Source organism: Pelobates fuscus, chromosome 5, assembly GCF_036172605.1.
Source record: "Pelobates fuscus isolate aPelFus1 chromosome 5, aPelFus1.pri, whole genome shotgun sequence".
NCBI lineage: Eukaryota > Metazoa > Chordata > Amphibia > Anura > Pelobatidae > Pelobates > Pelobates fuscus.
The window spans coordinates 177,411,658-177,437,689 of record NC_086321.1 but is presented as its reverse complement, the minus strand read 5'-3'; the positions used below and the strand labels follow the sequence as shown (position 1 = coordinate 177,437,689).

At 40.3% G+C, this 26,032-nt stretch overlaps 2 protein-coding genes across 3 annotated transcripts in view; one reads left to right on the top strand and one right to left on the bottom strand.

Annotated features, from left to right (window-relative positions):
- LOC134611156 (lysophosphatidylserine lipase ABHD12-like) overlaps positions 1-25,683 on the top strand; it is a 56,007-nt gene extending 30,324 nt beyond the window's left edge. The window contains exons 1-2 of one of the 2 annotated variants that reach the window (XM_063454766.1): positions 9,991-10,157; positions 24,379-25,683. In XM_063454766.1, the coding sequence (XP_063310836.1) occupies positions 24,512-25,609 (1,098 nt within the window). In that variant the 5' untranslated portion in view covers positions 9,991-10,157; positions 24,379-24,511 and the 3' untranslated portion in view covers positions 25,610-25,683. Of the gene's footprint in view, positions 1-9,990; positions 10,158-24,378 lie in introns of those variants that run through there. The other variant, XM_063454767.1, reaches the window with a different exon arrangement.
- Positions 8,590-26,032, bottom strand: part of SEC14L2 (SEC14 like lipid binding 2) — a 56,041-nt gene continuing 38,598 nt past the window's right edge. The window contains exons 6-12 of the mRNA XM_063454765.1: positions 21,085-21,180; positions 19,186-19,246; positions 18,986-19,069; positions 16,758-16,864; positions 12,558-12,697; positions 11,244-11,413; positions 8,590-10,109 (exon numbers count right to left, since the gene is read on the bottom strand). Of these exons, the coding sequence (XP_063310835.1) occupies positions 9,967-10,109; positions 11,244-11,413; positions 12,558-12,697; positions 16,758-16,864; positions 18,986-19,069; positions 19,186-19,246; positions 21,085-21,180 (801 nt within the window). The 3' untranslated portion in view covers positions 8,590-9,966. The remainder of the gene's footprint in view (positions 10,110-11,243; positions 11,414-12,557; positions 12,698-16,757; positions 16,865-18,985; positions 19,070-19,185; positions 19,247-21,084; positions 21,181-26,032) is intronic.

Below are 26,032 nucleotides of genomic sequence, written 5' to 3'. Positions count from 1 at the left end.
TAAACAGCGCGCTGGAGGAGTGAGGAGCTGCCCCACACTGGACCCCACGGAGGCTGGATGGGCCTCAAAAAATAAAATTGTGTTGATTCTGTGTGCCAGTGAGTGTGTGTGTGTCACTGAGTAAGTATGTCTGTCAGTGAGTGTGTGCCTGTCAGTGAGGGGGCTGCAAAATGGATCTTTGCCTAGAGCGGCAGAAATCATTGCACCAACCCTGAGTGTATGTATGAAGGAGCAATGTGTTTGTGTGTGAGGGGTGCAGTGTGTGTGTATTGGGACTGTGTTTGTGTGTGGGGCAGGCCTAACGCACTTGCGGCGTTTGCCACGCATGTGCATTTGGTCTCCCTGTTGGATGTCGGAAGAAGCGGAGTGCCGACCCAACGCTGAGGAACAAAACTGAACAAGCTTTGCAAAGTAGGCGGGGTTTAATCGTATATAATGCTTAATATCTCCTAAACAAAACTGGCACAAATGTACATTTTTGCTGCACTAACGCAATACAATAAAACTGTATTTTCTTTTAAAATTTAACCACATGGATTGCAAAGTGGGTGTTGTTTAATCAAATATAAAGCTCAATATTTCCAAAAACATACTGGCACAAACATAAACAAAATCAGAAAAAAACAGCTCAGATGAAAGGTATATTGTTATAAAGTAATAGTGTTTGACGCAAAGTCAAACAAAAAGCAGCACAAATCTTAAAGGAACACTATAGTCACCTAAATTACTTTAGCTAAATAAAGCAGTTTTAGTGTATAGATCATTCCCCTGCAATTCCACTGCTCAATTCACTGTCATTTAGGAGTTAAATCACTTTGTTTCTGTTTATGTAGCCCTAGCCACACCTCCCCTGGCTATGATTGACTGAGCCTGAATGAAAAAAAAAACTGGTTTCACTTTCAAACAGATGTAATTTACCTTAAATAATTGTATCTCAATCTCTAAATTGAACTTTAATCACATACAGGAGGCTCTTGCAGGGTCTAGCAAGCTATTAACATAGCAGGGGCATAGCAGAACTTGCAATAAAGAAAGCCTAAATAGGGCTCTCTTTACAGGAAGTGTTTATGGAAGGCTGTGCAAGTCACATGCTTGGAGGTGTGACTAGGGTTCATAAACAAAGGGATTTAACTCCTAAATGGCAGAGGATTGAGCAGTGAGGCTGCAGGGGCATGTTCTATACCCCAAAACTGCTTCATTAAGCTAAACTTGTTCAGGTGACTATAGTGTCCCTTTAATTTTTACAGCACAAACAAATGGCATATTTTGTTTTTAAAATGTAATATGTGGTGCAAAGTGGGCGGAGTTTGACCATATATAATGCATAATATCTTCCATACCAAATCCGCACAAGTGTAAATTTTTGCAGCACAAATGGCATTTTAAATCACAGTTTAAAAAACATGGCTGCCAACTTTACACAGCTCAGTCAAATTGGATGGCGAAAAACAAAAACACAAAGCAGCACAAATAAAAATTCAAACGGCACAAATCAACCAGCCCGGTTTCATGTCTTTTGGCAGTTGTAGAGGGGCTGAGTGACCTTTATTAATTTGTTAATAACTTGAACACAAAATGAGAGAGAGACAAGATTTAAACGGCACAAACCAGCCCAAACACAGCACTACCTAACCAGCCCGATGTCATGCTGTTTGGTTGTTGTAGGGGGGCTGGTTGACCTTTGGTGACCTTTTTTATTTAATTGCTAATTCTCTTAATAATAAAAGCAGCACAAATCTTATTTTTTACAGCACAAACATAGCACTGACGAAACACATTGGATTTTTTTTATTTGTGCCGATTGTAGGGGAGGCAGCTTCACACAGCCATTTAGCTTTTGGTTCTTTACTTGAGGCTATTTTTTATTTATATATTTAACAAATTACAGGACGTATCCAACAACACTATAGCAATATTGTGCACTTCTATGTTATAGCAAAATAAAGTTTTAACTATGTTGATGGTTCAGCAACATTCAGAGTGTCAACAAGCTCTGTTTTTACTATGTACTGCTGACCAATTGTATTGTTTACCCTCACAACAGCCTGTGACTAATAGCATTAATTTGTATTATGTTTGCTCAATGTGCTCAGCTTCTAGAGATTACAGTATTATCCCTCTCTGAAGAATGTGTTCGATTTCCTCCAGGGTGGTCCAGCCTTCAGGTATCGGACCTCTATACCTTGACCGGTACTTGTTTGGCTTTTAGAGCCTATGTTCTTTCTTTGGGCAATGTTTCATATTAGACCACCAGTTCGTTCTCTCCTCCCTGGGAACTCCTAGTTTTTGAAGCATTGCCCTTCGATGCTTTTGCAGTACATTTCTTTCTTCGTAGTTACCTTGACAACTTTTTTTTTTTTTTTCTTGTTTCCTCAACCTTCAGATGTCTAATTTGGTGGCTTACTCTTCCAAGAAACCTTTCTTAGTATTTCATAGTTTATGTAGTTTTACGACCTGTGCTTAAAATTCATCGAAAGGTTATGTTGGTTTCCATGCGATTCGTTAGATAATCTCATTGGTGAACTGAGGAATCGAGAAGGTCTCTTACAAGATTATTTACTAAAGTAAACTGGAAGCATAGCTGACCAGAAGAATTTTTCCAGTTCAGCTAATTTTGCCTTAAATTAATTGGAAATCAATCGGAAATCATGGTATTTGCCACAAGTGGACTCTAGTCAAAATGTAAAAACAACTCACTGATGATCAAGAGAAATTAAATGCATTCAAACTAAATTCTCATAGCAAAGGGTCTGAATACTTACACCAATGTAATATTTAATTTTTCTTTTTAATGAATTTGCCACACCCAAAACCTTCCACAAAATCTGGGACACGTGACTAACTGGAGACACCTACCTACCTTGGTAACAGGCTCACTAGAACCATATGACAGACTACTATTAACCCCGAAACTCCTACATCATGCTAATCACCAAGCAGAATCCACCTCAACACGCCAAATAATGCCAGATCCTTACCCTAGCCCTTTTTCCCCAATCCAACACCCTTCCGTGAGGGGTGGGGGCGTGGGACTGCAGGCTACAAAGGATGACCACACTTCTCGGTGACCTTTCCTACTAACCGTATTCACACTCCCACTTTCCCCTCTCTCAATGACCCACTACCCTTCTCATCTAACAGTCTTACCCCTACTATGCCTCCCTGCCAGGCTCCTTGGCAGGGCACACAGACTAAATAACTCGGGGGGGGGGGGCAAACCAGCGACCACCCCCACATGACCTTCGGACATGAATCCGGACAAGACAAGACAAGACAGTGGTAACTGAATTCCCCAATCCCTCAGCCAACCAAATGCGGTCTTGAACTAAAAACCCTCTTCTCATCAGGCGGACCCCAACTATAAGGGACCACATATTCATAACTGAAACCAAAGAACTCTTCGATGGGGACAACCTGAGATTGAACAGAGGTCAAACCAGCTCAACAAATCGCAAAATATCCTTACTAATATGCATTGTAGAAATGTATTTACAATAAGCTAACGTAGTTTTAAGGTGTACTACACGTGGACATTCTGAAACTAATCACTGTATAGACATGATTCTTGCGTTGTCCAAAGCCATCTAATATTTATGCCCATACAGGTGTGCTGGGCACTCGGAGCCTGTACGATGGATACTACACTGTAACAAACCATTCTGCTTCACTCTAAGCTATTTTTGTATATGTATGTACTGACTTTTAATTTAAAAACATAAATTTAAAATAAAGAATATTTTTTTTTGAGTTGTCCTTCTAGGTCAGGGGTAGGCAACCTTCGGCTCTCCAGATGTTGTGGACTACATCCCCCATAATGCTCTTACACACATAATGCTGGCAAAGCATCATGGGAGGTGTAGTCCAAAACATCTGGAGAGCCGAAGGTTGCCTATCCCTGTTCTAGGTGATTTGAGTGTAGAATGATTAGGAACATTTTTTAAAATAATTCACAAATAAGTGTTCTTGTTCCTGAGTATTAACATTCCACTGTGCCACCAGAGGGACCTGAAGTTTCAGGTTTTGCATAGTCTGTACTTTAAAAAGTTCTCTCACGCAGTTCTTGATCCAGGAACTGGAAAACAAACAAAAAATGTTTACTCCAAAAACCCATATGGTATTTGTTCATTAAAGAGTGAATCAAAGATAATTAAAAATCAAATAGCAAAATTTAGGCTAAAATATCCGAGATATGACTATAGTCGAGTTGGAGGAAAATTCGGAATCCGATATTTTATTCCTGCGTTCAGTTTAGTCAAATGTAGATATCATGATTCATCTTCCAAGTAATTTTAGAGTCTTGTTTTGGCACAGACCTGCTAAAACAATGCCTACATTTGTTCTAGACCGGGGCTGTCCAACCTGCGGCCCCCCCAGATGTTGCTGAACTAGAACTCCTATTATTCCCTGGCTATCTGTTTAATTGAAAGAATCATGGGAGTTGTAGTTCAGCAACATCTGGGGGGGGGGGGAGGGGGGCGCAGGTTGGACAGGCCTGTTCTAAACTCAGTTTCTTCTCTAAAAAAAGAGGTTTGGCTTCTTTTGTAAAAGCTAAAATTTGAAATGCATTGTACTAGAGGGGATGTATTGATTTTATCAGGTGTAAGCATGGACAACTTCCTGTAGTTAGACATACATTTTGTTCATGTAGCCAATGCATGGGAACTAAACTTTGCATTGAGTTCACTCACTCGTTTGCCAGATCGGCCATGTTTTCTTGTTTTGCATTTCATTTTTCCCGTGTTGACAAGCAGCATGTAAGTAGTGCTGCCCAGTCAGATGTAGAATTCACATGGTGCAGAATGACTCAATGATGAATGATTTGACCTCCATCCTGCAACATTTAAATTCTAAATAGTTTAGAACAGCAGTATATTCCATAAATATTTATAAAAGTATGGTGTATGTGGCAATCCTACTGGTACTGTGAATCAGACATGGCCATTACATTCACTACTTCTGCACAGTCCTAGGGACAGGGACATGGTACAAGTAGGTGTCTAATGACTTGCACCTAAACTCTGCATGTATCAATTTAAAGTGTTACTCCAAGCACTATGAACACGTAAGTGATTTGAAGTGGTCATGGTGCCTGGAGACTAAATGTGCAGCATTTTAATATGAAACACTGCACCTACAGAGTTTAATACCTTTTGCTGCTAGAGGTTCTGCCAGCAGCATCATTGTTGGCAGGCAGTTTTTAATTCTTTTAGGGCTCCTTTGGGGTATTGGTGGAGAGGCTGCGAGGTGCACTGTGCAGTATAGAGATTTTTTGATTTTTTTTTTTTTTTTAACCAGTGCTGTGACATACTATATTGGCTCTGCCGCAGTCTGGCGCTCTCTAGTGAGTCAAAGCGCAGCCACTGGATGTTTCCAGCAGGCACTCTGACAGGGGGGCTACACTCAGTTTACTGAACCTCTTTTATGTGTTTTTCAAGCAGAGCAACACTAAGTTAAACCTTCCACAGTTCCTAGTGGTACTGAGACCTTTTTTTTTTTTTTTTTTTTGTTATTTTTACAGAGGGTTACCATTTTCAAGCTCCCTTTGCATACAGTGGATCATGCGACCCTTTCAACGTTGATTTTATTTTTGTTGTATGTAGAAAAGAGAGCTCTTAAGCTATTCACTTCCCCTTTGTTATACTGCAAGTCCACTGTTGTATGAATGCTCCATATCAGACGTTACCCACGTATGTTTTGCTGCCAAAACATCTGTGTATAGTACCATTACCAAATGTACAGGTGAGCTGCCGAACTATAAATCTCTCCTATTTTAGTGGGTCATCTTCACTAATGCCAAAATGAGTATATCCTGTCTCCAGTTACCTATATACATCATAACCACAGAATTGTCCTAACAGTAGTGACATCTGTAGTGTGTGAGAGTCTAGTGGTGCATTTGCAAGAGGATAAAATCCATGTTCCACGTATATTAGTTACATCACAGTATGGGTTGAAAAGACAGTTAGGGGAAATTTTTGGTCCAAGTATTACAGTTCACTTAAAAGGACCCAAACATGTATTCCTAATGTTATAGTGTTGGCCTCCTCGCAAACTACAAAAAATGTTTTTACTGCCCCAGATCACTGGTTTTCATGATCTTGGCCTACCCAGTGCATCCCTATATGGAAGTATTTGGAGGCTAGTACACATGTTCTGCAAATAGCCACGCTATGCCAATCAGCATCTCCTCTTCGAAATGCATTGAGCATCTGCATGCAGATGCAAATATCTTTGCAGGACCGAACCCAGAAAGCCCATCTAGTGGCTGTCAAAGACACAGCCATTAGTGGTAGTGTTGGGCAGCAGTGTAAACTCAGAAAAGGCAACGTTTATACTGCTTAGTTCCAGATATACTCCATTAAGCTGTAATGGTTCTGGTGCCTATAGTGTCCCCTTTTTAAGATACACCACCACTAGTACTACTCTTACTATAGTAGATGTCATACAAGCCAAATACTTTTGTGTACTTGCCTTAGATAATAATATACATAGAATAAATTGCACTATAAAACATGTTCCATGCAGTTATCAAAGAAAAAACACAAAATATTTTGGAAGCAGCTTTATTCAAAATTATAAAAAAAATTATAACAAACTTCAAAACAGCACATGGGTATTAAGGAAGGCAAAACAGGAGGCACAACAGGAATACTTAAAATTCTATATTACTTTTTTTTTTTTTTTTATTAAACTCACAATTCTCTTAGTTGGTCTTATTTACCTAGAAAAGCAGTGGAATTCAACACCAATTGCTTTCATTAAAACAACTCTGCCCCGTTAGTCTCTTCATTTTCTTATAATTATAGTGCTATAAAATTTGTATTATGCGGATCAAGGAAATTCATAAAAAAAACTGATCACAACATTCTAATTAAAGGATAACTATATCTAAAATACCTATTCCTAACACTCAAGCACATTTTGTACCTTTTAAAACATAAAGAATGTGACATTGTATATAATTATATATTTGTATGCAGAAAGGAACCAATCTTTTTGTATTTTTATGTATAAAGTTTAAAGTGGGCCTGCCAACGGAAGGGGACTGCTCCACTGGGTGGTCTTTGGCTGTGGTGTGCAGTGGAAGGTGAGTTTTACTTAGCTGAACGTGTCCCTTGTGGCTGCCCTTATGGCCTTCCTGCTGGTCTTTTTCAGCTACTGGCACTTCACCTGCATGTAGCCCATGTCATTGCTGTACTATCATGCATGCGCGAGAATACAACACTGAGGCCTACAGAGGATTCCGTGAGACTCTCCACAGACAATGTCTCGTTTTTTCCTGGAGCTGTCATTAGTGATCGTGGTAGCTCTGCCTTTTGCCAAGTGTAGGAAATATACGAAGACTTTTTTTCTTAGTATATCTTTGACTGTGACTGTCAATGTGTGTCATTTTAATAAAGATTTTATCTTTATGAAACTAATTTTTGAGGAAGAGGGGGGATATTACATTTGAATTTGTCTGCTTACGTTTCAGAGTGCTTTATCGTGTTGCAGAAAGGTTTCCTTTGTCCCACTCTATGGTGTTGTGCAAAGTTCATTTTTTATGGAGACTTGCACTCAGCTACTCCCAGCAATTTCTATATTTTACATAGTACAAGCTTTGCAAACCTAAACTTCAAAGTATCCTTGAGATCTTGTAAAACACAAAGATGGACTCAAGGAAAAAAAACTGAGAACCAACATGCAATTCCAGGTCTACTTTTTTTTTACCACATAACCACAGACACACTACACAGATACATTTGCTGCCCAGTCCCAATATACTGTGAGCACCACACAGGAATAAAGCCCATTAATTAAGCCTATATGTATTATTATTATAATTTTTTTGTGTGTAAATCTGTTTATTGATTTATGAGCATATTTGACATATTATGAAAGTAAAGTAAGACACGCAGGTCTGGGCATGTAAAGAAAATAAAATGAGTAGAGTACAAGCAGGTGAAAACCAAGATTCCGTGAACAGAATATACACAACCGATAATACACTTATTAACAAGGTAACAAGATCCATCCTTACGGGGATCAAATGTTAGCATGGTATCCAAGACGAACGTGTGCAATCGTTATATACAAAACTACACCTGTATTTACATTCGAGAGTTTGCGTTCGGTGTACCCGGGAGGAGTACACCTGGTGGTATACCTGCCATTATGCATACGTGTAGCCGTAAGAATTTGATTTAAAGGCGCCCCAACAAATTGTCTGAATCATAGATAAAGGGTTCGGTATACAGCAGCGTAGTAGTCGGCATGCAGGCGAATAACTCTAATAATAGTGGATGTAGCATCATGCTGAGACAGCGATGTTCCCGACACCAGGCCTAAGTCGGGGCCTGAAAGAGTACCCAACCCGAGCCTAGCACCCGGAACAACGAGTTTCCCGTTAACCCTCACTTTCGGCAGAGCTCGTGCGTTGTCCAGGTATCCCTCCACCTTAAGCCTATATGTAGTATGAATGTATCATAAGTAAAATTTGCATTCCTATTATGTCAATTGGAATAAAGGTTTCTGACCAGTCGCGATGTACTGAAGGATGAATCCAAAGCCACTGCTAGACTAGATTAAAACACCCATTGAAATCATGCATTTTATACATAACGATACCAATGGTTTGCTAGGATGCTGATCATACAGATTAGTACAAGGTTGGGAGCTGCTGAAATAAAGTTTCTGAAAGCTAGTTTACAAAGGCAGAATATAACTAACTGCACTAGAACATATAGGATATAGTAAGATGTTGGTAGTATTTATACTTTGGTATAAATAGTGTTAGTATAAAATTACACACTAAGACCACGTTGCATGGAAATCTATGGGACATGGTGACTGTGTATTTTACTCCTGCAAAGATCCCTGGATATTACAGAAAACGGGTATTATCATCATGCATTCTACTGGGAAAGAGGAGACAAAAATAAGCAGAAAGCAAATCTGTATTTTGCTTTTTGGAGGCTTCCATTTGCAGCCAATAAAGCATGGTTGGTATCTAGAAAATTCACATATGTGATTAAATGAATGGCAGCTCCCAGACTGCTACAGTTTGTATCATGTTATTAATGGCAGTAAACATATGCACATTTTATACCTTTTTTACATACATATTTGGCGTGTACGAAATGTGCTCTTTGAGTGTTACTGTTTCTTTAACAGTAAATACATATATATTACATCTCAAAGAAGACTGTACGCCTGTCAAGTAAACAGAAATGATCTCACTCACTATTACAGAACCCAACTAACATTTAGTGGCTCTTTGGCTCTTACTGAACTCCTGAACACATGGTAATATATTTCAGTAGCTTGAATCCTGGAACTATCTGACTATTCTTTAAATTAAACTCCTTTGTCAGCTAGCCAGGTATAATCTTACCAAGGTTTACGGGCAGTGCAAAGCAATAGCTAAAGAGCCAACTTTTACCTGAAATATCACACAGAGCATTATAATACCAGGGGTGCTAAGGTGAACAAGGTTCTCTGTGGACAATACCAGTTATGAATTCTTGGATACAAATTGGATATGTCCTAGATTTTTTTAAACTAATTCTAGAACGTGGTTCACTTTGTATTACAGAATAAAGGTAAACAACACAAGGTACACTGTAAGGTTAAAGAGCGTTCTAAGCAGATTAACTGGGTAGTACCCTATCTCACGGCCATTCCAGTATGAAAATGTAATTTGTAGTATAACAGCCTTCACCTATCTTCATGTATCAACTGTTCATTAAGAGATAACTATTAATAATTTGTCACTTGGCCTTGTAGTCTCTGATTCAAAGTAGGCCACTCAGGAACAAAGAGGGATAAAAGGATTTCTGAATGTCTTACTTAAGTCACAAAATAACCAAATGCAGGGCCCTCAGCCCTATAAACAGTTTAACATGTTGCATGTATGTCATATGGAAACATTGCATTTTGGGGCCTTGTAATCGTTTTTGAGAGAAGAATCCATCCTTAATGGTTACTTTAGAGGCTGAGACTACTCTCCATCTTCTTTTCTAGCTGCTCTATCTTTTCCTCGGAACTGCGATCAGGCAGAAGGACCTCCACAGTGTAGCCAATCTTCTTGGCATGAATAAAGCTGTATGTGTTATCAAAGCGAAGAACGTCTAGAAGGTAAAAAGAACAGAGCTTGAACACACTGCGAGCAGATGTAGGTACGTTCTTGGTGAGAACTTTCCACACTGCGTTCAATGGTTGCATAACAAACATAATTCCTTTAACAGTAAGGATCAAAATTACTCAATATAAGGCACATTGCATAAAAAAAAGAAATATTGACACTGCTTCAGAACTTCATTTAAAGGAACACTATAGTCACCTGAAGAACTTTAGCTTAATGAAGCAGTTTTGGTGTATAGAACATGCCCCTGCAGCCTCACTGCTCAATCCTCTGCCATTTAGGAGTTAAATCCCTTTGTTTATGAACCCTAGTCACACCTCCCTGCATGTGACTTGCACAGCCTTCCATAAACACTTCCTGTAAAGAGAGCCCTATTTAGGCTTTCTTTATTGCAAGTTCTGTTTAATTAAGATTTTCTTATCCCCTGCTATGTTAATAGCTTGCTAGACCCTGCAAGAGCCTCCTGTATGTGATTAAAGTTCAATTTAGAGATTGAGATACAATTATTTAAGGTAAATTACATCTGTTTGAAAGTGAAACCAGTTTTTTTTTTCATTCAGGCTCAGTCAATCATAGCCAGGGGAGGTGTGGCTAGGGCTACATAAACAGAAACAAAGTGATTTAACTCCTAAATGACAGTGAATTGAGCAGTGGAATTGCAGGGGAATGATCTATACACTAAAACTGCTTTATTTAGCTAAAGTAATTTAGGTGACTATAGTGTTCCTTTAACAAATAAAAAAATATGAATATTTGATTAATATATTCTCATTTAGTAGGCAGGAATCTGGCAGATGTGCTGAATTGGACTGCCGCATATAATTTACAATCTGTGTGATATTTTATAAATCTAAAAGTATTTTTGCTTTATCAATTAATGCAAAGGTATTATCAGGTGATTTTTTTTATTTATTAAAATAAAACAAAGCACACACATCGCTCACACAGGGATGAGCAAATACACCGTTGGACATTGTGCTTCAAGAAAACATATTTTCTATATGACATGTGATGTGAGAAATACTGAAAGTACTATTAAAAATACAGACATAGGTACAGAGAAATAGTAGCCTTATGTGCAGTGCAATATTGTTAATATAGCAAAAAATGTAATACTTACAGGTACCAGGATCAGCACATGTAAGGGTTCCATCCTCTGGTACCATGTGAGCGTTGTATCTCTGATTTGGTAGTACCTCAATCATTTCCCCTGCTTTCTGTCTCTCCCCTGCTTTTGTCTTGCGGTATACCCCAAAACCAATGTCTGCACCATCAGATTGGAAATGCCACCTGGATAATTGAGAAGATCATGTTACAAAATGAATGTGCTGCCAGCAAAGTCAGATTAAGGAGTAAGTGATCTTAGAGCAGTTTAAAAAAAAAAAAGGGCCCTTTTTGTTGCACACCTTACTTGTTTTACTACATCAAAATTACTACAGCTTAATGTAGTTGTTCTGGTGTCTATAGCCTGCCCATGCAAGTTTTTAATGTAAGCGCTACCTTTCAGAGAAAAGGCAGTACTTACACTGCTGCCTAGTAACACCTCTAGGTGCAGTCACTCGATCGGGCCACTAGAGGTGGTTCCGATCTCATTGATGCACAATGTGCAACACCTACGTTCAGAGTCTCTACACTCTGCATTGAGATGCTAAACACTCCCCTTAGAGATGCATTCGTTCTCACAAGGAGATGCTAGTTGGCGCAGCGTGGCATTTTCCTATCGGAAAGCATTGAATTGGCTGAGATTATCAAGATTGATGATCTCAGCCATGGAGGCAGGGCCAGTCATGGCGAGGGAGAAAAGGTAAGTTTAAATACCTTTTCACTGCAACCTGTGAGGGGGCCTGTAACCTAAACAGCCACTGCTGGACTATAGTGTTAGGAATAAATGTTTGTATTCCTAACACTATAGTGTTCCTTTAAGCAAAATAAATGTAATATATTGAACGTGTCATGGTATGATAGACACACAGAATTGGGTTTAAGTTCATAATATTTGCCTTTTCTACTTAATTTAATCATGCATATTAACATTATTATTCCTCCCTACCTTAACTATTTTTTCACCTGACCTAACTTATTTAAATATCAGTAATAATAGCCTATCTCATGTTAAGGGTTCCTGCCAAACCTCACCTTCAAGTCACAATTTTCCCCCATATCACTTGACCTACCTCCACCCTTTGATATAACTTTCCATATCTCCATGTCACTTGCCCATTGTTTCTCTATGCTTGTATTATGCCCTCTCCATTACTTTGTTTGTTTTCCTCCATGTCGTTTACCCTACTTCTACCTCCATGTTTCACCTTTGCACCTTGCTACTCTATCATGTTACCATGGAGAGACCCCACAGCTCCACATATCAGCTTATGATATAAAATATCCTCGCTTACAGATCACATATCCAATTTGACATTATTAGTATACTCACCGGAGGACACATCCAGGAAAGAGAATCTCATATTCTGTCTGCTGGCTGGAGCCTCTGTTGATGGTCACAGTGTGCTCATAGTTCTCCTGCACTTGATCGCGCACATAGTACGTTTTAGGAATATCTCCTCCATAATTTATCTGCAATAATAATAATAATAAACAATGGATATTGTTTGAACACTGACCATTTAAAATGTTTCCCATCACTTCTGGGTTGTAACTGTTATTCCAACAGGTGGAAAAAAACATACATTTATTCACGTAGATTAGAACAACATATGAACATAGTGGAAAAAGCCAGAAGCACAGTCACATTTGGCAAGCAGTACGCCTCCTCCAACTCTATGTTTCTAGTAACCTATGTACATTATTTTGTACACAATCTAGGAAAGGAGTAGAGTGAGCAGCAGTATACTGCTGGTATATGTGACTGTGTTTCTTAAAATGTTCTTTCAATCTACATGAATAAAAGTAAACATATTTAAGGACTTGGAAATTGGGGCATGACCAATCCCTTGAGGTCAATGAGTGACATTTTGGATCAACCATAGTTCTACATATTAAATTAATAATTTACTGATTGTGGATCGGATTTACGTTATCTTTTTGTTCTTAAATTTAACTATTCCAGACTTCATGTGTAACTGACATTTTTAGTTCTCTGTCTATGGTGGGTTTTACCTGTATGATTCTAAATACTATTACCCAAATTGATGGTACTCATTCCATAAACCATTTCTGGATTAAAACTTTTAAAATACTCACCTATTTGTGAACCAAGACATAGTCACATACGCACACCTAAGCACCAAAGCCACCCTACGAACAAGAGACTACTTCAGGTACCTACAAATCCGAGACTTTGCGCAGAGACCCGAAGTAAAGAAGGCAGCCCTGACACCACTGACCTTTTTCGAAAAACTGTGCTATACTGAGACTACACAGTCTAAGCTTATTACACTACTGTACAACCACCTCAACATGGCTCCAGACAAAGAGGGCGCATTACGATACACTGACCAGTGGGGAGCCGACCTGGGGGAGGTACTGGAGGGAACGGAGTGGCAGGACATATGGGAAGCATGTACCAAAACCATAATATGCGTAACACTCCAGGAACAATCTTATAAAACACTATTTCGATGGTACACGACTCCAGTAAAACAAAAACAGACGACTGCTGGCACTTATGCGGGGGAAGAGGCACATATATACACATGTGGTGGGAGTGACCGAAGGTTTCGGCGTACTGGCGCAGCATAGTAGAATTCAGCTCACAAATCTTACAAAAACGGATGGCAATGACCCCTGGGCATGCCTCTTATCCAGACCCACAGAGGGTCTCCCCAGGCACGAACAAAAACTCCTCAACATGATCTACCGTATTTATCGGCGTATAACACGCACTTTTTCTCCCTGAAAATAGGGGGGAAATGATGGGTGCGTGTTATACGCCGATATCCCATATTTACTTACCTGTCTTGAAGCGTGGGCCGGTGTTCAGCGCGCACCGCAGTACTGGAACTTCAATCTCAGGTTCCGGTTTCCGGCGGGACTGAAGGGAAGTGTGCACACTATTGTGTGCAAACTTCCTTTCAGTCCCGCCGGAAACCGGAACCTGAAATTTGAAGTTCCAGTACCGCGGTGCGCGCTGTGAAGCCGGCCCACGCTTCCAGACAGGTAAGTAAATATGGGACAAGGGGGAAAGTGCACTAGGGGACACTATGGGAGGGGGGGAAGAATACTATGGAAAAGGGGGGGCACTATGGGATGAGGGGGGAATACTATAGGAGGGGGTGGAGAATACTATGGGAGGGGAGGGGGGGAACACTATGGGATGAGGGGGGGAACACTATGGGAGGGGGTGGAGAATACTATGGAAAGGGGGGAACACTATGGGATGAGGGGGAACACTATGGGAGGGGGTGGAGAATACTATGGAAATGCTATGGGGGGGAACACTATGGGATGAGGGGGGGGGGAATACTATGGGAGGGGGGGAAATTTCCTGGAATTTCCTTCTGAAAATGAGGTGCGTGTTATACGCCGGTGCGTGTAATACGCCGATAAATACGGTATTTAGCGGCCCACAGGGCCTTAGCACAACAATGGTCATGCCTGGATCTCTCGCAGACACCTATGGTCAGGGCAAAGCTGCGAGACAATTATTTAATGGATAAACTCACTGCCCAAGTGCGGAACACATTAACCACTTTCCATAACATGTGGGATCTGTGGGAGCAGTACGACACATAGAACCGGGGCGTGGGGCGGCATCCACAAGGTATTTATCAGTGGAGATAACCGTGATTCACCCAACGGCCATTGACATACCGGAACCCTGACGGGTGGAAGCGGCACCACTACCGGACGGGTATCTGGTCAAAGCCAGAACACAGGGCATAGTCTGCTGAGACCGACGACCCCGGTCTCTTGGCCCCCAGGAGATCACTTCATCTTACTACTTAATCAACTCTACTTGTCTCTTACTCTTCTCTCTTTTCTTTGTACTTATCTATCTACTCTATTTACTCTGCAAGCACACTAGACTTGTAATCCGGCAGGAGGAGTGGAAGGCTTGAACACAACTAAGACCCGCAGATAACTTGAGGGAACAAGTGTACATTGGCGCAAGTCTAATGAAGGGTAAATGTCACCAATGGGTACAGGAAACATACCAGCACTGCCACTGAAGGAGACTCTCTTTAAGGCGATCAACCTACAACACTTACCCCCAATAACACTACCATCGTACATTGCCCCACCTGCATGCACACTCAACAGAAAAATCCTGATGGCAATGTAGACAAATCGCACAATGTATATATAATGCCTGTACTAACCACCCAAGTTTACTTTCTGAAACCCATGCATCGACATTGAAAGAACAAAGATTTGCATAAGCCTGTGTAAATTTGCTTTCTGTAACACATACTCCGATATTGTACTGTCACTGCCATGCATATGACTACATTATTATATCACTGCTTATTCGTCAGAACAAAAATAAAGAATTAAAAATTTTTTTTTTTTAAAAATACTGAAGCTGGCTGGCTTCCTTGACAACAACGCTCTCTCTCCAGCATCCCTAAAGAATCACACAGTTTTACAGGGTCGTCTATTGACCCTGACAATAATATAATAAAGTCCAAGATCTCCTGGAACAATATTTATCATTTAGAATATTTATTTTTTGGTTTGGACAAGATCGAAGAAGATGTTAGCATGCATGTTTAACAGGAAGGGGCGGACAGTGGTTACAGCAATAGAAGGTAACCTAAAGTCCTGAAAAAAAACAATTGTTATTTTCAAGGCTACAGGTACCCTTAAAAAACAACATTTTAAAGTGTAAAAAATGGGTAAGTAAAACTTCTCTAAATTAACAGATAATATGCTTGATTAGATGTTTTAATACACATTGCTAGCAACCTTGATGTTTACAAAATCTTGTTATTCCTTGTTAAAGGACCACTATAGGCACCCAGACCATTTCAGCTCAATTAAGTGGTCTGGGTGCCAGGTCCATCTAGGGTTAACCCTGAAGCTGTAAACATAGCAGTTTTCAGAGAAACTGCTATGTTTACATTAGGGTTAATCCAGCCTCTAGTGGCTGTCTCACTGACAGCCGCTAGAGGCGCTTCCGTGCTTCTCACTGGGATTTTCACAATGAGAAGACGCTGCCGTCCATAGGAAAGCATTGAGAAATGCTTTCCTATGGATTGATTGAATGCGCGTGCGGTTCTTGCTGCGCATGCGCATTCGGCGGATGACGTCGGAAGAGGGAGGAGAGTCCCCAGCGCCGAGGGAGCGCGGCGCTGGAGAAAGGTAAGTGTTTAACCCCTCTTGAGCCCGGCGGGAGGGTGGCCATGAGGGTGGGGGGGGACCTATTTACACTATAGTGCCAGGAAAACAAGTTTGTTTTCCTGGCACTATAGTGGTCCTTTTAAAGCCAAATAAAGTGTATATGTAAATAAAAGACTGATGCCCTCAACGATAGGTAATCAGAGAAGGGCAGCCAATAAGATGCTGGAACATGCAGGAATCTGAAGTGAATACAGGAAACAATGGTAGATGAGCCTGATACTCTCAATGAACACTAACATTAACGGTCCCTTGGTTTACTGCTGCTTATATTGCTCTTACTTCATGATATAATTAGTTTAACAAAAACAATGACCACAGATTTCCTGTACTTCACCTTGGATTTACATTTTGGGTCACCATCTGGATCAGTTAGGGTTCCACCATAATATTTAGGTATTTCCTCTGGAGGTATGTATTTTTGAAGTACTTCTTGCCAGTTATCTGGAAGAAAACCAATTGAAAATTAGATGCAATACTAATTCTTAATAAGTACCAGAATAGGCAATCAGGAATTTAAATATTGGGCATATTTAGAGAAGTATGTGTTCTTGACCACTAGGATCATTCACAGATGTCACACTGAATTTAAAGGGCTCCTGTAGGAATTGTAACAACTTCAGCTCATTGATGTGGTTATAGTCCACTAGCACTGTCCTAATGTTCAGTGTAAAACTTTTTTTTTATGTTAAATGAGAGTCCACGGCAGCCCATCCTTTCTGTACTGTTGGGCTAATGAGGAAGCATTTGTCTGAGCAGCAATGGGTAGGCTGCAATTAGCAAACAGTGTCACCTGTCCAGTTTCAAGTAATGAATTAGTATGGCTAGGATATGTATAATTCTGCCAAAGCCATATCTCCAGTACGGGCTGTGCTGTGGGTGGCCAGGTGCCCTTATTTAGTGGTAAAATGCTCGAACTTCATTCAACACTGAATGAAGGGACAGAACCAGGGGACTCCAGGCACTATAACTAATCGAATGAGATGAAATGGTCACAGTGCCTACAGTGTTCATTTAATCCAGTCCAATTAACTCTTTGAGAGTAAGAGGTGTGCCCAAAACATAAGTACTCAGTGTGTTCAACACACCGCTAAAACCTTTTGTCTGTGACACATATAAAAATCCTATACCCCTGAAGTGTGATAAACGAGTATATACTGATCAGCCACAACATTAAAACCACCTGCCTAATATTGTGTAGGTCCTTCTTGTGCTGGCAAAACAGGTCTGATGCATGGAGGTATGGACTCCACAAGACCTCTGAATGTGTCCTGTGGTATCTGGCACCAAGACACCGGCAGCAGATTCTTTATGTGCCGCAGGTTGCAAGGTGGGGCAGATTTGTTATTCCAGCCCATCCCACAAATGCTCAATTGAATTTAGATCCGGGAATTTGGAGGCCAAGGCAACACCTTGAACTCTTTGCTATGTTCCTAAACAATTGCCATCAGGGAATACCATTGCCATGAAGGTGTACGTGGTCTGCAACACTCTCTACGTAGGTGACGTGTAAGGGGAACATACACATGAATGCTAATCCCCAGCAGAACATTGTCCACAGCATAACACTGCCCCTGCCAGCCTGCCTTCTTCCCATAGTGCATCTAGCTGCCACTTCTTTAACAGGTAAATAATGAACCCCCCACTCCCCCCCCCCATCCACCTGATCTAAAAGAAAATGTGATTTATCAGACCAGGCAACATTTTTCCATTGCTCCACGGTCCAGTTCTAAAGCTCACGTCCCCATTGAAGGTGCTTGCAGCGGTGAACAGGTTTTGGTATAGGCACTTTGATCAGTCTTCGGCTACGTAGCCTCATATGCAGCAAGCTGCGATGCACTGTGTGTCCTGACACCTTTCTATCATGGAAAGCATTAACTTTTTCAGCAATTTGAGCTACAGAAGCTCTTCTGTGTGGTTGAACCAGATGGGCTATCCTTTGCCAACCCACGTGCATTAATGAGCCTTGGATGCCCAAAATTGTGATGCCAGCTCACAGATTGTCCTTTATTGTACCACTTTTGGTAGGCACTAATCAATGCATACCAGGAACACCCCACAAGACTTGCTGTTTTGAAGATGCTCTGACCCAGTCGTTTAGCCATCACTATGTGGCCCTTGTCAAAATCTTTTTGCTTGCCCCTTTTCTGGCTTCCAACACATGCAATTCAAGAACTAACTGTTCACTTGCTGCCTAAAATATCCCACCCCTTGATAGGTGCCGTTGTAAATATAAAATCAATGTTGTTCACTTTTAATGTTGTGGCTGATCAGTGTAGGTTTATGTATAAATGGAAATAGCACACTGAGATCATCTACCATAGTGTAATGGAGAATAATATAGTGTAATATAGGCAAAGATAACATGAAAAGCTGGGCTAACAACTTAAAGCTTAAAATACATTTTTGTCATTAAACCCCAAAATCAGTTGCATTAGTTCCAGGTATTTAATTCCCCCCCCCCCCCCCATTTTACTACTAATGAAAATCATGTAATGAGAATCTAGCTACTTTTTCAAAATGATCTACTTGAATCTTCCTGGCACGTATTCCACCATTACCTACCCCCAACTACGATGATCTTCCTGCGAGTGTCCTCACTCAAGAAATGCTTGATAAGGTTGTATGCCACTGGGAAAAGCTTGGGTGCTGAGTAACCAAGAGAAAATAGGTTAGCAAAACGTGGATGGAAAGATGTTTTTGTATGTGTGTGCATGAGCTGCTTGTGTACATATTCTGTGTACCAGTAGTCAACCTCATCTCACCTTTTATCACAAATAATCTCTTCAGGGCCTCTGGATAGTTATCTTCAAACATCTGCAGGACCTAAAAAATCAACAACTCCTTATTAATTCCCAACTTGTAAGTAAGGTCCAAAACTCACATTCAGATACAGCCTCCTCTACATAATATCAACATCGATCTCCAGACAATCCAAACATTTCACAGCCAGCCTGCAGATACACACAAAAATGTAACACACTGCAAGTGACAACTGGCTTACTTGCAAAAAAATATTCATCATCTCCCGTAATAACACAGTGAAGTCTATCATTAAACTGCAGCAATAAGCAGGTTTGTGATGAACCCACACAAGAGAATAAGAGACACAGTAACACACACACAGGAGAAAAGATGAGCAAGATATTATTGTCTAATATTTTTCCATGCAATTATCCCTACATTATGATGGCATCTGTTTGGGTGTTCTGAAAAGAAAAAAATCTAACACCAAAACCATGCTCTTACTGACAGGACAAAATACCTTGCTGTTTCAGAACTACAATATTTGCATCCACAAAATAACATACATGGTGTATTTATGGTGATCTTAGAGCACATGCATAGGTTTTATACACATATATAATTAGATGCTTTCTGTGATAAAATGATATAGTTAGTGCAGAGTTAATAGTTTTATTGATAAACTAAAGAGCTTAGTACATACAAGCTGTTAGAACACTTTGTCAGATAGATTTAACATGCAGCTATTCTGTCTTAGCAGGAGATATCAGAATACAGGAAATTCCTATGCATGGTAACAAGAAGGTGCTCTCTGCTACTACACATAGCAGATCTATGTTGTCATGGAACTAGCTAACTAACTGTGCATAACAGAAGCATAAAAAAAGTTTTCTACTAAGCCGGACATATTTGCATTTATAAATACCCACAACAGAGATAAGTCTTCATATGTTTTAAATTTCTAAAATCACATACATCCTGCCACCTTTCTACACGATTGCCATATATGAGAACACCTTCCCAATCACTGCAACATATATTCCTTTATCAAGATGCAATATATCTTTCAAGACGAAGCACAGCAACTACAGCACTTTTAATATAGGAGAGCTTTCTTGCTCTCTCCTAACATTCAATTCAATGTCACTGAACAGACTGATAGCCAAGGCTTGCAATCCTATTTTAATAGTGATTTATTGCTAAATATATACGTTTGTTAGCATTCCAGTCAACAAAATCAATACAATTTAATTAAAAGTACAGGTCAACTGATGATGCTATCCCATCACACGGAGTACAAAGATCATACTCCGTGCCTGTATACAAAACAGCCAACAAGGCTACCAAGAATATTTATGTGACACTTTTGCGCAGGGCACTACAAATTTAAAGGTATAGCGCCCCTTTTTTTCAGTATTTTAGTTAACGTAGTGTGTTTATAGCTTGTGCACTGTAAAGGTGCAGCTTTTACCTTTTTATGTATTGATTTACTCACTATTTTATAATATTATTATTGTTAAAATCTAAGCTCCTTTTTGCTTGTTATTTCACGAGCATGGAGCAGTCAGACTGTGCGGCAGGAGGCAGTCTGCGCGGCTCGTTGGAGGTAAGTAATGCCACAGATTCGGATTGTTGTATTCAAGTTGCACAGCACTATATCAAAATGAATTTGAACTACATGCCTTTGTGACAGAAGTGCACAGTATTCTAGTGGAAAAATAAAGAAAAGAAAAACAGCAAAACAAAAATATTGAGCTTTACCTAATCTCTTATATGTCACCCCAGCATCTAAATCTCAAAGTCAACTAATTTTCAACCTGAACCGCACTAACTTCAAATATTATGTCTGATTATTCTATTCTCTATTCACTATAAATCAATAAGCCAGCCTCCACTTCCCAGCACAGTGACCATCTCACCTCTCCATACAGCTCCACAGCAGGCTTCCACAAGTGCTTCAGTCCCAAACCTTCCACATCATAGATCATCACAACCTCTTCCACTTTCTTTCCCAGCTGGAGAACAAATAGAAACAATTATAGCTTAATAACATAAGCCACTGCAGATGTCTATGTACATATGACCAACAGATTCAGGCTCTCTCAAATCTGGCAATAGATGCTGTATGTACAGATAATAATACATTCATAGTGTATATTACTGTTAGCAAAGGAACTGTTATGTGTGAATGTGTATGTCTGTCATCGTGTGTGTGTGTTTCTGTCTGTCATGGTTATATGGGTGTGTGTGTGTATGTCATGATGTGTGTGTTTAGGTGGCAGACCCCTTCCGTTCGCAAGGGAATTGTATTTTTATTCACCTTTTTTCGCCACACTGTGCTGGTCTCCCCTTGACTGCCCTGCCTCTATGGCTGAGATGATCAAACTTGATGATCTCAGCCAATCCTAAATTTTGCACCAATGAGCATCTCCTCCTAGAGATGCATTGAATCAATGCATCTCTATGGGGAGCGTTCAGCGCACACTGTGCAGCACTGACACAGGAAGCACCTCTATTGACCGTCTGAGTGACGTTTCCTAGAGGTGTCACTAGTAAGCAATGTAAACACTGCCTTTTCTCATTAAAAGCCTCTCTCTGAAAAGGCAGTGTTTACATTGAAAAGCCAGCAGGGACAGGCTATAGTCACCAGAGCCACTACATTAAGTGGTAGTGGTCCTGGTGACTATAGTGTCCCTATAAGAATTTTATTTTTGTCATTAAATATAAAGCTTTTGTAGGTTAAAAACAAATCTGGCTATTAACTATTTTAGCTGGCTCCTAGATTCAAAGTAAATTTGTCAAGCCCTGCTACAATATATAGAATGTGATAAGAGCAGCAGGCAACACCATGACTGGGCTTAGTATAGGGACATGTAAGCTCAATGACTAGCGTGTTATAGTTATAAAGTCATAAAATAATGAGCAAGTGTGTGAATAAAAGATTCCATTGCATTTTTGTGTTTGAAAGGAGAAAATATATTTTAAGAAATATGTCTCTTTAAGGGTAATGTGCAAAATACTACTTTACAATATTTTTCGGGTGGAAGTAGTGATAACTATTACAGCAGAATACTTAAGATGCGCCTAAAGTACCGTATTTATCGGCGTATAACACGCACCTCATTTTAAGAAGGAAATTCCAGGAAATTTCCCCCCCCTCATCCCATAGTGCGCCCCCCCCCTTTCCATAGTATTTCCCCCCCCCCTTTCCATAGTATTCTCCACCCCCTCCCATAGTATTCTCCACCCCCTCCCATAGTGTTCCCCCCCTCATCCCATAGTGTTCCCCCCTCATCCCATAGTGTTCCCCCCCCATCCCATAGTGTTCCCCCCCTCATCCCATAGTGTCCCCCCCTCATCCCATAGTGTTCCCCCCTCATCCCATAGTGTTCCCCCCCTCATCCCATAGTGTTCCCCCCCTCATCCCATAGTGTCCCCCCCCTTTCCATAGTATTCTCCCCTCCCTTTCCATAGTATTCTCCCCCCCTCCCGTAGTATTCTCCCCCCCCCATAGTATTCTCCACTCCCTGCCATAGTGTCCCCCCCCCTCCCATAGTGTCCCCTAGTGCACTTTCCCTTGTCCCATAATTACTTACCTGTCTTGAAGCGTGGGCCGGCTTCACAGCGCGCACTGCGGTACTGGAACTTCAATTTCAGGTTCCGGTTTCCGGCGGGACTGAAAGGAAGTGTGCACAAGTGTGCACACTTCCTTTCAGTCCCACCGGAAACCGGAACCTGAAATTGAAGTTCCAGTACCGCGGTGCGCGCTGAACACCGGCCCACGCTTCAAGACAGGTAAGTAAATATGGGATATCGGCCTATAACACGCACCCATCATTTCCCCCCTATTTTAAGGGAGAAAAAGTGCGTGTTATACGCCGATAAATACGGTAATCATGAATGATAGACCAATTCTTCATCCGGTAATAATTGTTTTATATACTAGCATGTCTACTGGAAGAGGGATTTTACTATATCCCCAGAACAATGTACATGTTCCTTCAACTGTGAAATATAAGTTTCGTGAGAATTGCTAGTAATCGGTTTTGTATGTTCAATGGGGCAAATGAGATAAGTGTCAAAGTGCAACCACATCTACACTATCATGAAGGCTCTCAAAGTCATTAGTGGTGGAATCCTTGCTAAATTCCACACATATGGTATACATAAACTGAAGGAACCAGTATAACTTGAATGATACTGTCAGAAACATCTGGCATTTCGTTTCATACAAATGTTCCCAGGTATTTTACACGGGTGAGAGGTGACACATAACACTGCAGGGGACAGGCAACTATTTATCCTCACTGAAAATGTACTGACAGCACCTCATATGACACAATTCACATGAGCTTGTTGGCTTTTCTGTATCAAAGTTTCTGTCAATATAGAACACACACTGGAGAACTAGATGCCTCAAGCACAATCCAAACCTGATTATTCTAAACATATAGACTAAAATCTAAATTATATATTTTTTCCACGAATTGATTAGCAATGCATTTTGTTTCATTTGTTGTTTTTTCTTTCTATTGACATGGAAGAGAAACACTGAAATAAGAAGAGGTATATAGGTAAAAAAAAAACAAAAAAAAACGCATGTTACAATTAGAATTGAGTAAATGTTCATATTCACCAAAAGAGCTGAATGTTGGGATAATACATTTGGTGAGTGTCCGTTTCCATTCTCAACAAACAGCAGATATCTTACGTTAATGCGGCGCAGCTTACACAGCTGTGGTACATGCAATACTATGTGGTGATTAAATCTCTATTAAAAATATTGTTTAGTGAGACTATCATTTTTCCCTTCTGGAAAAGGAGATATGTCCAGTCTTGTTCTGGACAGCTATCTTGCCATATTCCCTTTGTTACAATGTTTTTTTCCAGAAGCAGGAATTACTACATCTGTGTGGCTGTCAGACATTCCTACCAAGACCCGTCACAGTAATGCATGCTACAGCAGGTGTGATATGAACTCAAAAACAAGGCATGCCTTCTTGTTACAGATCCTTAACTACTAGGCAAAGGTTATAAGGTGGATGGTGCATTGGAAGGTTTTATTTCCTTTCTTACACTCACCATAAAGTGCATTATATTTTTATTTATGTGTTTATTTTTTTGGAAAAGGGCATGCATATTAAAATTTATTTAAACAAAACGAATATGCAGTGCATAAACTGATTTAAAAAGAAAAATGTTTTTCCTTCCAGAACAGTCATAAAAGCAAGCCGTGTTCTTATTGAAGATGAAGCAATAAATATAGAGGAAGTAAGGATCTCTTTTCTTTTTTGAACTATTTGAGTTTGTACATTCATTATTCGAGAGCCAAGCCAGGACACAGACATGAAACGGCGGGATCCTCCAAATAAAAGGGCCACTGGAATCCCATTACATGGCAGAGGCTCGGAAACAAAATCTAGAGATGGTACGACAAAACATTTCTCAAAAAATAAGAAAAGATCTTCATCTTGGTGGCTTACCTGTTTGAAAGTCTTTGGGTTGAGTCTTCTTGTGGTCTATGTTACCGTCCCATTCATCATTAGGCTGTTCCCAGTATTGCTCGCCAAGGTAGTTTATTTAAACATGGTGAAGATGCCATTTTTTGTTGATACAAGGCAGCCCGGAGAGATCCTGAATCACACCACCAGTTTCTACCTCGCACCCGAAGAAGGGATCACGGTGGGTGTCTGGCATACTGTGCCCACCAGCAGGGGAGAAGAGGCAAAAGGCAAGGAACAGAGCTGGTATGAAGCTGCTCTGTCAGATGAGAACCCGGTCATAATCTATCTCCACGGAACTGGGGGGACCAGGGCTTTAGACTTCCGAGTGCAACTTATAAAGGTTCTCAGTGCTTCCGGCTTTCATGTCTTGGCTATTGACTATAGAGGTTTTGCCGATTCCACCGGAGAACCGAGTGAGGAGGGTGTGACGGAGGACTCTGTGTATTTATACCAATGGGTGAAAGCTCGGAGCCGCGGGAGCCCTGTCTGTTTGTGGGGGCATTCCCTGGGCACCGGAATAGCAACGAATGCAGCCAGAATTCTCCAAGAAAGGGGGAACTCACCGGATGCGGTTATTCTAGAAGCGCCATTTACCAACATACGGGAAGCAGGTGCTTATCATCCTTTTGTAAAAATTTACCACATATTCCCCGGGTATGAATATTTCCTTCTGGATACATTTGCTTTGAGCAATAATGTATTTCCCAACGATGAAAATGTTAAAGTTCTATCCAGTCCTCTTTTAATATTGCACGCAGAAGATGATCAAGTTGTACCGTCATCACTGGCCAAAAAGCTCCATAAAACAGCCCTGATTGCTCCTCATTCCCGCGAGGTTATGCTGGTTTTATTCCATGCGGATCTTGGCTACAAACACAATTTTATCTATAAAGAACCCAAACTGCCAGGCATAATATGGAATTTCTTGAACTCCATATGATCCGTGGCATCTATACCTGGAAATATACTGACCTGCATGTGTGCACATTTCTCAATAAATACTAATTTTGTTTATTGACCTCAATTTTTTTTTAAATATAAATGTTTTGACAAAAAAAAGATCTTTAAAAAAAAAAAATTATTTTGAAAATATAAGACAAGATAGTTTAGCTGACCAGCTTTAGTTAGCTAAAGATGTGACATACACACGTTTAACTGACTTTTAAAATACTAAAATAAACTTTTTTTTTACCTCATTGGACTTGTTTTGAGAATACACTGTCTTCTTGAGATTATTTTTGTCTGTTGGATCCATACGGTATGTAGAACTGATACTACTGCTTATCCTGTATATATTATCTTTTTTACCTATCATTGAAATAATGCTGAGCTAAATAAATATATAGCTCTAGTTACATTCAGT